This window comes from Drosophila nasuta, chromosome 2R (genome assembly GCF_023558535.2).
Source record: "Drosophila nasuta strain 15112-1781.00 chromosome 2R, ASM2355853v1, whole genome shotgun sequence".
Taxonomy (NCBI): domain Eukaryota; kingdom Metazoa; phylum Arthropoda; class Insecta; order Diptera; family Drosophilidae; genus Drosophila; species Drosophila nasuta.
The window spans coordinates 16,702,386-16,715,991 of record NC_083456.1 but is presented as its reverse complement, the minus strand read 5'-3'; the positions used below and the strand labels follow the sequence as shown (position 1 = coordinate 16,715,991).

At 41.3% G+C, this 13,606-nt stretch overlaps 1 protein-coding gene across 2 annotated transcripts in view; it reads left to right on the top strand.

Moving 5' to 3' along the window:
• LOC132785639 (alpha-2Db adrenergic receptor) overlaps positions 1-13,606 on the top strand; it is a 52,571-nt gene that overhangs the window by 18,756 nt on the left and 20,209 nt on the right. Inside the window, exon 2 of one of the 2 annotated variants that reach the window (XM_060791832.1) lies at positions 7,241-7,295. The exons of the other annotated variant lie outside the window; for it this stretch is intronic. Coding sequence (XP_060647815.1) covers positions 7,241-7,252 — 12 coding nt within the window. The 3' untranslated portion in view covers positions 7,253-7,295. Of the gene's footprint in view, positions 1-7,240; positions 7,296-13,606 lie in introns of those variants that run through there. 2 annotated transcript variants of the gene reach the window in all.

Below are 13,606 nucleotides of genomic sequence, written 5' to 3'. Positions count from 1 at the left end.
TTAAAAATTTATTTACTTTAAAAATGGCTGCGTCTATGGCGGCTGCCAGCTTATCACTGTAAGACGTAAACACACCGCACTCACACACACACTCGCAGATAGACACAATCATACACACACACATAGAGACAGCTGGTGCGCTGCCAAAGGCCATAATAAACCGCAGAGTGATAAGAAATCGATTTGTCACCAGGACGTGAGACTCAATTGGCGCTTAAGCAAACAAAAGCCAACGCGAACGCAGTCATGAGGGCATAAATCACGCGCTCACACACACACTACTCTGTGTACACGCACACACACATACACAGAGACACGCATCCTCACTCATATGGAGAGAAGGCACGAAGGTGGGCGTGTGTGTATGTGTGTGGCACATTTAAGTTTATTACAGTTACTCCAGCGAGTTGTTTTGAATCAAATCCCCAACAAAATACTCGATGCTTTTGTGCGCAATGTGCGCAACTGAGATTTGGATTTATACTTGTAATCATGGACGGGCGCGACAATGAAGAAGAAATTGAAACAAATTTTTGAGTCATGCCCCCCTCTAAGCCCAGTTGATCCCCTAGACTAGCAGGCAGGCAGACACAAACAGAGGGGAATCCTCGTAAGTTTGTTGTGCTTTCTTTTCTTTTTTTTTTTGCCCCTAATGGCAAATCTTCAAAGCGACGCCTGAGTCGCAGGTGACTGACTGACTGACTGTGCTGCCTGTGCTGTTGATTTATGTTCGATTTACAAGTAAATCCCCCAGTGAAATATAATTTCCATGTGTTTATTTCTGCAAAATTTGTTGCTGCGATTGAGCGACTCGCTTCGATCATCAAAACCCCAGCACAAAAATTTTGACAGACTTATTTGCTTTCGCTTTACTTCGCTTCACGTGACAACACATGGTTGGCTGGCATCGACGTTCAGCTGTGTCTCCCATTGGAATAGTAGTGTCTGCCCAGGCAGTTAAAAATAAGGTAAAGCCAAATCTTTCTCTGACTTTTCTTTTGCCTCCCTCCTTCCCCAATTCTCCCGCTGCCTTTCTTCCCATGTTTCCTGTTGCGGCTCCCTTGAGATGTCGAGCTATTTGTGGTAGCTGCTTCTGTTTTTAGCTGTCGATTTAAACTTCGTTTTTTCTCTACCAACAGTTACTCACATTTTCTTAAAGAGTTTGTCGTTTTAATAAAACAAAGAAAGAGAATTATTTCTTAATTTGTGTTTTCAACGTTTATCGTATAATTTAAGTTGTTCACTTTAGAGATACGCATTCGTCATTAATCCAATAATTAAGTTATTAACATCTTAAGAAAATTATTTCTCAATCTGAATTTCAAGTATTTATCATACATAAGTCTCAAGTGATTTACTTAAACAACGAAATTTAAATTATTAAATAAATCACTAAACTAGCATTTTCTATTTTTATAAAAGCAAACGATTTAGAGATTAGTTGAATATTAAATAAATCTTTTGAATCTTTATAGAATTTAAAATTTTAAGTGGCTTACTTAAATGCTCAATCAAAAATTATGAAATAAAGCAGTCAACTTTATTCACAGTTCAATGTGCTCTTTCAATATGAAAGTGTATTTGATTTTAGCTGAGACTTTCTAATCAGTTCCATTCAGTCCAGAGAGCTATGTTGCTTCTGTCTGTGCGGGTTGTGCTCTGTCCGCAGTTCGTGTTTCTCCCGTTTCCTCTTCGACAGTTTCCTGCTGTTTCTGTTGCTGTTTCCCTGACAGTCTCGAAGGTAATGTTTTTTGCCTCAGCTGCACGTGAAATATTTTCGACAGCCGCAGAGTAAACAAGCGCTTACATTAACTTTCGCTTACTTTCTGTGTGCACAAGTGTGTGTGTGTCTGTGTGTGTGTGTGCGAGATTGTATTGCCGTGTATGTGCTTTCACACACACTCTCAATTTAAACGCTTGATTTCACTTTATTTCGACTGCGATTTCAATTTAAATTCCATGAATTTCTTTTGCGCTTCAACGTCTTTTACTTAATCTCAAGTTTTTTTTCTTTGTTGGCTTTTTCTTTAGCTCATAAAAATGAATGGATTCTGGTGATTTTAATTTTTAATTTGGGATTTGCGCTTTGTGGCTTGCCAAATTTATTTAGCCCTGATGTGCGATTTGTTGTTGGTGCAGCAGCAGCAGCTGAAGAAAAAGCAGCAGCCATCTTAGAGTGTTCTACTTTAATTAAAAATGCAATGCGAATTATGTTGAAGCGGTCAACCAACAATTGGCTACAACTGAACATGCGGGTAACACGGAAAAAACCCTTTTCCTAAAATGCACGTTCTTTCCGAATGCGGATCACTTTTCAAACGGGTTAAAAAGAAAGAGAATGTTTTAATTAACTTTTGTTTACACAGCGCCCAAAAAGTTTTCCATTTGCTTTAACTCTGCTCGAAAGCTGAATGAAAACTTTTAGCGTTTTTGCAGCTAAATCTGTGTGTGTGTGTTTGTGTGTGGAGTGGCCGCTGAAATGTAGGCAACGCTTTTTATACGCTGCCAAAACCAAACCAAAAGCTGCGTGGTCCACATTAAAATAGATTGCTGTTTGCTTTCAATTTACTAGCGCGCCATCTCAATTCAAATCTAAATCCAAATCTCAAACGCAATCGCAATCCTTTGGCGCGTCAACGCACCCCAGAGTAAATATTTGCCTTTTAGTTATTACCATTTTGATGCCAACAGCTCCTTGGCACCAACAGTCTTCGTCTCCTTCTCTATCTTCATGTTTGTTTTTTTTTCTTCTTTTTTTTTGGGTATTCCCTGCTGTTGATGGCTCTGTTATGTGGCAGCATTTCAGTTTAGATCGCTGGCAATATATTAACTGCACATTTTAGCGATGTGCTGTCAAATAGCTGCAACTTTCAGCTGTTCACCCAGCTTTGCAAATTCCCCAAACGCATAACAACAACAACAGCAGCAACAACAATTGCAACTGCAGCCACAACAATGGAAAAGTGTATGAAAAGCGAACGCATTGTTTCGCACAAAAGTATGCAAATGTCAACAGCAGCATTTTTATGACTTTGCCAGCTTCGGGTACAACAAAAAAAGTTGCAAGTTTGATGCAAAAATGAAAATTGCCGCTTTGGGTGTGCTCCACAGCTTCAGAGTTTTGTGTGTGTCACGTCGGCAGTTGAAACTTGCACTTTTCCCTATTTTTATGGAATTTCTTTCATTAGTCTAATACCCAAACGGAATTTCTGTGCAGTTTGCCGAGTTACGTCAGAGTTTAGTCTTCTTCAAATTCCGAATTCCAAATATGCACAGCTTAAAGGGCCAGAGCGACAATATTTGAACGGTAACCGAAACCATTTTGGGGGTATTAGCGGTTGGCATTGCTGCCGTTGGCACATCTGACATTATCGCTGCGTTGACGTGACAAGACGTTTTGACGACAAGGACAAACAGCCAAGACCAGCATTGGTCATAGAGAAGGCCTGAAAAAGAGAAAGAGAGAGAGAGAGAGAGAGAGAGAAAGATGGCGAGGCATGACCATAACTAGCTTTTTGGTCTGCGTTTTGCGTTTAAACAAAGTGACAGAAACATGCCACTGCTGCTGCTGACGGAGCGCCACTGCCGCAGCAGATGCGGCATTTGTGGCAACAACAGCAACAGCAACGACAACAGCAAAACAGAAACAGCGACATCAACATCCTCGACATAGATAAACAAGCGTCTGTTGCTGTTGCCGCTGCCATAACCGCACATATCGCTCATAAACACCGCTATAAAAGTTACACAAACAAACAACGAAACAAATATGTGATAAAGAGCGCAACAGTAACAGCAACAACTAAATATATGAGCTCGAGTATGTCGTAGTCGTAGCCATTTGGCTGTTTAATGGCCCATCGGTAGCGGGAACTAAGTAAAAACTTTGGTCACTCGACGCCATCAAAAGGCAATAAAAAAAACTTATCCTAATTTTCTGCATCAAAATCATTGCAACCGAAATGTGCTACAATTTATGTATTTTCGTGTCCCAAAAAATGATAATTGTAAAATGTAGTCAAGGCCTGGTTTTTACGATACTTTGAAGATGTTGGCTAAGAACAATGCGCATACTAGGCGTATGCGTAATGTGCTTTTACACTACCCATAAAACTGGCTGTCAACAGAAGAACTTGAAGCTTTGCGCCCTAATTGTCAACGCTTCCGCTAATTAAACGCAATGCCGCAAGAAGAACAACAACAACTTGTCCAGAAGGAGGATGGCAGAAATCCAGTTGAAACGAACTGAGCAAAACTGAAACAGATTATTGCATTTGTTGCTATCTGCTGCTTTTGCGTTTCCTTTCAGCCATTTGTGTGTTGATAAACGTTTACCGTCATTTAAGAAGCAACAACCAGAAATTGCAGCATCAAGAGTAAAATGCACAAACAGACAGACACAGCAGAGGGCAAAGCGAAGAGAATGAGAGTGAGAGCTGACTCTCTAGTCGCAAAAGGGAGGAGAATCGAGTGGACAGTGGAGGAGGAGCAGAGCAGAGCAAAGACTTGAGACAACGATGGAAACAAACGCTGGCAGCGTTTTGCCAGCATTTAGCTTGTCTTCGTTTTGGGGCCAGTTAAAAGGAAAGCCAGCACCAGGCTCCACCCTTCTCCATCCCTTCACCCACCACACTCACACACACAGACAACAATGCAGACACGCAACGCAGGATGCACGCTTTATTTGCCTTAAACAGAGCGCGCCGCATTCGTTCTTATTGTTGTTGTAGCCGTCTTTGCTTATTGTTGTTCTCGGAAAGTAGGCTACGTCGTCATCGTCATCGCCATCGTCGTCAGCCTCGGCATCGTCCCCGGGCCATCTCCTGTTCAAATTAAACCGAAAGTCTTGTCCGCTTTACAGACAACGCAACGCAACGTTGTCTGGCCATTGCCGCTCCCAAGACGACGGCGACGACGACGCCCTCGGCCTCATCCTCCAAAGGCGGCCAGAACAATGTTATGAGGCAAAGTGGCAGCACTTTTTCTAGAGCACTCAAACCCATTCTACATTCTACAATCCCTTCTTCCTACCCAGCGAATGTTGTAATTAAACTTTAAGGATTGCGCAAAGTTTAGAACAAGATGTAGAGAACGAGAATGCGGCGGTACAGCAAGAAAGCAAAAGATACAGCAATACAGCGTTAAACAAAAGGATAAAACAAAATGCCGACATGCATTCGAAGCAGGCCAAAGCCAAAGCAGGCATCAAGTCGGTTATTTTGTCGGTCGGTCGGAGGCTTCTTGGTCAGCCATAATAATCGATAGCTCTTTAACTTTTGCACACAACTGTGACACTGATGGGTTAAGCTCGCGCTTAATGGTCGTCTAAGTTGACACAACGCTGCCAATGGGGAAAAGTGAAGAGAAAACCGAAGTTGACTGCGTCGACGACACTGAGCTGAATTGAGCTGAGCAGCGAGCAGCGAGAGGCCAGCAAAAGTTTTTCTGTTGATTTATTAAATTAATTGCTGCCACATGCAGCAGCTCCCCCCTTTACCCACCGCAGAAAAGAACCCTGCAACGATGTTAGCATTTATTTGTCTTTAATTTAATTTATATGAAAACGCCGCAAAACTTTTTTTTTTTATATTATACGACAACATTCATACGAGTGAGAGGCAGAGGCCCCTTCTCTTTTGATGGCCTCGCGTCAGTTTCCGCCGCCAACTTTTGCAATACTCGAAAAAGAGGTAAAACGGAAGCTGCAATTTATGTACAATATTTTCATGCTGGTTGTAAAAGTAGCGAAGAAATAAATTCATATATTTTCTTGATTGTTGCACTCTTTTGTAAGAATTTATTTACTCTTTCACTTGTACTTTCAATTATCTTTGTGAAATATTATTCGACACATGAAACGAGATATGCCAAGGATTTATGAGCAAAAAATGTAATATGCATACCATAGCAAACAATTTGTATTGCTTGAAATGTAAACAGAAAATGTAGAAAAAGGCGATTGAAATCGGCCCAAATATTTCAATTGAATTTGTATACCCATAGGGTAGCTTCGTTGCTTTGGCTGACAATGTAGTATGTTTTCTACTTTGGTATGTCTTGAATGTAGTGATATATTAGTATACATACCAAAAAGGGGCATATTTTATGAACAATACTGCAATTTTTTGCACTTATTTAAAATGTGTTGCGGGATATCTCAAAGTCAAGCACACTTGACTGAAGTTTTCTGACTTATTTCTGCTGATTTATTGCACAATTTCATCGACTGCTGACATAAATAAAAAAAATAAACAGCGAGCTTTAAGGAAATGTGAATCAAATTTAAATAATTAATATGAGTTCGCAATATTTTGGTAATTTCCACACAAATAGTTTTCTATTGTGTTGTTGTTGCACCCGGAAATTGAGTACAACTTGCGATATGGTTGATATGGTAGAGGTTGATGATTTATACGAGCGATGCACGCACTGAAAGAGATGCGAGCAAAATGAATTGCCACACTACGTGTTGCTGTTCCACACAATTTCCGGAGGGACGAGACGAGCACATCCTGCTACTCCTTCGTCTCCTTCGACTCCTTCGACTCCTGCTACCTCATCACTCAGCTGGCCGAGTTTCAAAACGGAGAGGGCGAGCGAGAACATAACATCCAATCGCTTCGCACACACTTTTACAATTGATTTAGCTGCTGTGAACTGAACGCAAGAATACTTCGACTTTAGTATGTTGTGTGTATCTGACCAGATTGCTTGGCACTGCTTAAAGCGTGCGATTTGTTGCTCCAAACTTTGACCAACTTGGCAACTTAGGACAACATTTAATGGCATTACAATTTGCCTTTTGTTATTGCCTGAGACGAAGGTGACGTTGCGTCCGTCTACCACTGAAATCCAAGGAGAAAAATGATGCCACAAAACCCCACGGTGCGAAATGCTCATTTATTCCGTGTGGAAGGAGGGCACACGGACTAGGGTAAAACCCTTAGAATATGTTGCACGTTTAACGTTCGCTTTCAGAATTTATTGCTGGGCGGCTGCGCGGTTGACAGTCGAACCCATAAAAACTCACTCTGTATGCGGGTTGAAGTGGCATGGGTCACTCCCTCCCTCCTAGGGAGTATGGGGCATGGGGCATGTGGCAGCATGGAGTGTGATGTTGACCGTTTATAGCGTTTACAGTTACTTAATTCCTTTGCATGAACTTGCCACATAAAACAATAATAATTGCACACCTTTAGTAACACGCCCCCCCACTCTCTCTCTTTTTTTATCGTTGCAGGTACGTTGGTAACTGTGTCAATTATGCGCGGGACGAGGAGGGGAGTGTGCAGCATTTTTGGATTGTTGGCAACTTTTGTAAATTCTTTAAACTTTCAAAAACTGCTGCTGCCATTACAGCCAAAGCCCAGCACTGAACAGAACAGAGAACATTTTGTCCATGGCTCAGCAACATCAGCAGCAGCAGCAGCAGCAGCTGTCGACAATGCTATTGTTGTTGTTGTTATTGTTACTGTCGTTACGCGCGTTGATTGTATTATGAGTGACGTGTACCGCAAAAAAGCTTTTAAGTCATTAATTTCATTTGGAGTGCCACACTCAAAGGATTTTAAAGTGCACAGTTTTTGATGCAAAGCCAGACGATCCCCCATCTCCCGCCTCCCTCTGTTATCGACGAGAACAATCGCAGCCATCAACATGCCATTAAGTCGCTTTTCAGCCTGCAGTCAAGGGAATATATATCCTCCATATATATATATATGTATGTATGTAGGCTTGTACATACAATAGTACAAGATGTACAAATGGCTTCATTAAGCGCAATGAATTTGCTCGAGATGCGTGAAAATGTCAGGCAAAAATAAATCTGCTAATAACTAAGATTTATGCAGCAAACAACCATAGATATATTCGCATATCTACAGCAGTCAGAGGACGACGACAAAAACCAACATTTAAAAGCAGCCGAGATAACGACACAAGAGAAAGGCACAATTCACAACCTCATATCTGTGTGTGTGTGAGAGAGAGAGAAAGTGCGTGTGTGTGTAAGGAAATCAGAAAACACAATCTGCATTCAAATGAATCAAATAAATTAGTTTGGCAATTTTGAAGCAAAAGCTAAAGCATTTTTCTAGCAGCCTCCAGCAAACGCCCCCCACAAAGTAGGCGTGGCTGCGCCCCTCACTCACACTATGTATGTGTGTGTGTTTATATCTGTTGCTGCTGCTGTTGCGGTTGCCAGCAAAACTTTTGCCTTATTTGATTAAATAATTTCCACTTAACTTCTTACTTTGCCCTCGTCGACGTCTTACTTCCGCCACAGCAAAAAGGACTAAGGCCAAAAAGTCAGAGACGAGTACGAATACGAAAGTCTATGTTATGTATGTATTTTGGTAATTAAAAGCAACAAATTCACACACACATACACACACTCGCACACACGCACAACAATTTTGCTGGCAATTAGTATGGCAAAAACTTAATCTTTTGGCCCGCAGGCCAAGCAAACGAAGAAAAGGTGAACGACGTTCACAATGAATGACTTTCAGCCATAAACAACTAGCATTGATTGTCGACATATGTACGTGTACAGCTGCCACTCTTCTACATAGCTGCCTACATATCTAGTTAGTTGCCGAAAAAAAAAAATATATATAGCAACTCCTTTGATATTCACACTCGCTTTCGTCGGGCAGCCAGGCAGACAGGCAGACCCAGCAGAGGCAACAAATGAAGTGGCCCAGTGGCTTTGGTCTCCTGACAGCTAGATTTACAGTGTGGTCATATATATGGTATGCTGCCAGACAATGGCATGCACTCAAAGAAATTGTTAAGCTACTTCGAATAACGGTAAGAAAAGTAGAAATGGGTAGATGCAACAAGAAACTCGCTAAATATACTTAAAATATACCAAATTAAAAATTTAAAATATATTAAAATACGCTGTGAGGATTATTTGACATGTCGATATACTACATTCGACTGTAGCAACACTCTAAAAATATACCAAATTAAAATGACGAAAAAGTACTTAAAGGCAATAAAGGCAAATAAGGCAATAATTGGTATATCTTTATACTAATACTTTATGAGATCGGAGATGCGTGCTTCTGCCTGTTGCATATATTTCAGTATCCTACCCTACAGGTATCCGGGTACGAAAATAGATAAATCTAAGCATTTAGTTTATCTCAGCATAACTTAAAATTTATTTCGAGCAGTGCAGGCGACAGACAGAAGATAGAGTAGCATATAAATATCTGGGTGGCGCCGTTTGCGTCTGCGAGTGTAGAATGTGGAAATAGGGTTAAGGCAGCAACAAATATCCGAGCGAGTGAGTCGAAGGAGTTGTGGAAGGTAGAAGAGAAGCGTTCTTAACATGGGTTCGCAAATTGTATTGTTTTTGTGTAAATTAGTTCATTGTGGCAGTGCGTGTGTGCGAGTGTGTTAGTGTGTGTGTGTGTTAGTGTATGTGTGTGTGTTTGTGCTACATCTTCAATTTGGACGACGTGTTTGGTCCTTTTAATTTGCATGTTTTATGTTCTTTTTATGAGATTTGAGTTGGTCTTGTGGTTTAGCATAAAATATTAAACTGGCCACATGTGTGCGTTTCTGTGTGTGCTGCGATCATAATTTATCGTGTGCCTTTTCGTATGGGTTAACCTTGCACACACACACACACACTCACACACATCGACACACTTTCAATTTGAGTTTTTGCCTGACGTTGCGTTTGCCACAAATCTGGCTCGTGTTTTCTGCACTTCTCTTCTTTTAGTTTTCGTTTTCCTTTTTCATTTGCCTTTTGGTTTTGTTTTTTCTTTCACTTTGTTTTGCTTTGCTTTGTTATTTATTTAATTTATTTATTTATGTCGCCCACTAAAACCACTTTAATCAGACCCAAGCGACATGACCAGCTCATCTGGCCTGAAAATTAAGCCCACACTATAAGCCATGATTGCCGAAGAGCCTGACATAACCAGCAGTCACTAAGCCGTTTAGTTATAAGCCGTCAGCACGCACGACGATGACGACGACGACGTCAACGGAGTCGGAGACGTCGACGCCTTGGCTAACGACGGTAGTCGCCTAATGACATCCCGTCAGTCGCTCACTTGGTCAACTGATTTTATTTATGGCCCCGTTTTATGACACATTTCGCTTTGAGCCAACTGGCAGAGCACATGCAAAAACTTGAGCCAAATAAGCAAAGTCAGGTCCCAAGAAACACATTTAATTCTTATTTATAAACATGGCCAAAAACATGTCAAATTAGTGGCCCAATGGAAATTTTCCAACTGCATCGAGCAATTGGGGAATTGTGCGGGTGGTCTCCGAATATGCTTGTGTGCCTGCCAAACATATCAATAATTTAAGTCAAATTCCATTTGGAGCTATACATATTTATAGATGGCAAACAAATGCGTTGTGGTCACATTCAGCTACGTGCAAGTGAACAAGGACATTCAGCAGGAATCGCAATCGAAGCACATGTTAAACTCTTTACACCGACATAAAGAGCGAGCGAAAATACGTGCGTCGCATGATACATTGTAATTGAGGCCAACGACAACAGACAGACGAAGAGAGAGAAAGAGAGGAAGAACGACAGTGAGACTGAGAATGGCAGACGGATAGATGAATGAATGAATGCATGGATGGATGGATAGATGGTTGGATAGACGGATTGTGGCAAGAAATTGATGAGAACAGAACGCAAGGATGTGTCGATGTGACAACACATCCTGCTGCAAAACAAACATATAACAACTCCAGCTTCAGCTCCAGCTATACCACTGTGATCCTGGGCCAAGCAATCAACTGGAAAATGCAGCAACAATGACACTTCTCAGCTGCCATACTAGCTCTCTTCTCCCACGTTTTACGTTTTTTTTTTCTGCTGGCTCTCTCCGTGTATCTCTGTTTTGCTGTTAGCCGGAGCTTGGCTGATATGTTGCCCGTGAGTGCAACTGAAGTGCGATCCAGTGCAGCAGAGCTGAAAGCGCAGAAGACGCTAAGAGTAGAGCAGAAAAAGAAAAAAATAATAATAAGTGGAGATGGCACATTGCTGGCGCATGTTTTCAACGACTGTCAACGGAAATTGCTGTCAGCATTGCGCTGTGCAGGAGCAACAGGAGCAACGAACGTTTCGTTGAGGTTTTCAAATTGTTTGCTTACATGCGGCGAACTCGACAACTCGACAGAGCCGTGCATGTTACCATAAATCTGGAAATGAAATAAGTGTACACTCTTGTACTATATTTGACATTTGGTCACTCAAATTCTCCTGGAGTTCAAGCACTCTACCGCAGACACTCCCTCTACCTCGCTCTCTATCTCTTTATTTTGACTAGCTGGCTTTCTGCTTGGCCAGCAGCGTAAACTTGAAGGACTTGCGGACAGCACGTACCGTATTTAAGTGTCCCTATGTGTCTCTATCTCTCTCTCTCTCTCTCTCTCTCTCTCTCTCTACTATCTGTTCATGTGTGTGTCTGTTTCTGTCACAAACACATGCGTCAATTTAATAACAACAAGCAAGGGAAATAAGCAGCACAAGAAGAAGACCCAGAAGTGGAAGTGAAAGCAAGCGAATGACCAAGCAGAACACCAAAATAAATGAGATATTACCAATTTGTATTGAATGCCTTAAATGACATAATGGCCAAGGCAATATCCTACATGTTGTCGCAGTTGTTGTTGTTGTTGTTGCTGTTGGCGTAACGCTTATCGGGCTATCGACTGCTTGTCGTTGTCATCATAGAGGTTGTAGTTGATGTTCGTGTGTTGTTACTGTTGTTGCTGGCAATCATTTGTGCTATCCCCAAACGCAATTAGGATAGCACAAAGCAAACACTTGCAAGTCATTAACCGTGTCAAAGGCGTTGCAAATCCATTACCTTTATTAAGTATACGCCATGTGGACACACGTCACAGGCCAGCCAGCAGCAATAAGGGAAATTAACATGGCAGAAAAGGAAGAACTAATAGATAAGATTCAACCTATTGATTAAACACTGCCCCACTGCCAAAGTGATTTGTATACTCGGTACACGAATATACCAACTGGGTATTGCATTACATATTAAGTATACGCAGTGTGTGGGGGGACAAAAGATAAATACAAACACAACATTAAGCAAGGAAAACCGAACATCAATCAATCATTAAATAAATATTTATAGATAAGACAGTGGCATGCCACTTAGGCTTAGCAGCATTTTTACAGGGTATAAGCATCTAATGCACTGACGATAATAGCAAAACAAATCAAAGCAAACACAAATACCAATAAAGGAAATTAAAATGACGAAAATCAAGAATGGAAAGACATAATATATACACAAATACTGCTTAACTATGATCATCAAATTATGGGGTATAACAGCATTGCTTGCGTCATTGCGTATACGCCACGTGGCCTGCAAATAGATAATGTATAAAATTATCGTAGCGAAAGATAAACTACGAATTATATAAGAAATATGTATTCCAAAAATGGAATTCCTAATCAGATTAAATAAATCAAAAATACCCCAGAGTGAGAGTGCCGACTTTGCAGGGTATAAGCACCCAAAGTACTGACGATAAAAGAAAAATATGTCAAAGCATTGCATTCCATTTCCCCAACACACACACACACACAAGCACACAGCGCAGCTAAATGGACAAAACATGTGCCATGCCGAACTGCGAGCAAGGTCCTTCATAGCATGAATTAAATGGACTACAAAGCTACAAAAACAAAAGTACAAAAAGCAAAAAAAAAATGAAAGAAGAATAAAATAAAAACAAAAACAAAACAATGCGGCAACTGGCAACTCGTAAAGCAACAGGGACAGACAGAGGGGGCAGGCAGCAAAAGTGAGAGAGAGCAACAGCAGTAAGAGCAAAGGAAATTCGTACACAAATTGTAAAGAAATAAAATTTTAGTATGCGCATATTGATTTTATGATCAGAAATAACTACGCATAGAAGAAGCAGGCAGTGACTGGAGAGGGGAGGGCTGGGGGTACGAGTGGGATACATTTCAAAAAGTGCAAAGCAATCACGAGCCTCTCGCTATGAGAGAGAGAGTGTGTGTGTATGAGTCTATGTGGCAGAGCAATGTTAAATTGCCGGGCATGAAAACGAAATAAAAAAGCGAGGCACACGATGGCAGCCAGTCAGCCGGGCAGACAGCAGAGAGTTGGTTCGTTTCGCTTTCGCTTTTCCTTTGCGAATTTGGAGTTGCGAGTTCCAGTTCCATGGCATATTTTCCGAGGACACTCCGCGCGCTCCTCCGGCGTGACAGGCCTGGCGACAACAGTAAAGTATCTGCCGGCCATACATTTGACAGTTGTAATAAATTTTTGTGTTAGCAACGACGCATTTTGTATCTCTCTCTCTCTCTCTCTTTCTCTCCTTTCCGACATTTGCTGTTGCTTTGTTGTGTTTTTCCACGCTTCTGCTTTTCATTCTGTCTCCATCTTCTCTGTGGTATCTGCGAATATGTTTCGTTTAATGCAAATTGATTGGGCGCAGAATGTCAGCCATAAATATTTGTGAATTCGCTTGATTGCATCTAGCAGGGCGTCGGAACAGTGTCAAGTTCAAGGCAAACAAAAAGAAATAAGCAAAAGAATCTAGCAAGCAAAACAGCAAAACA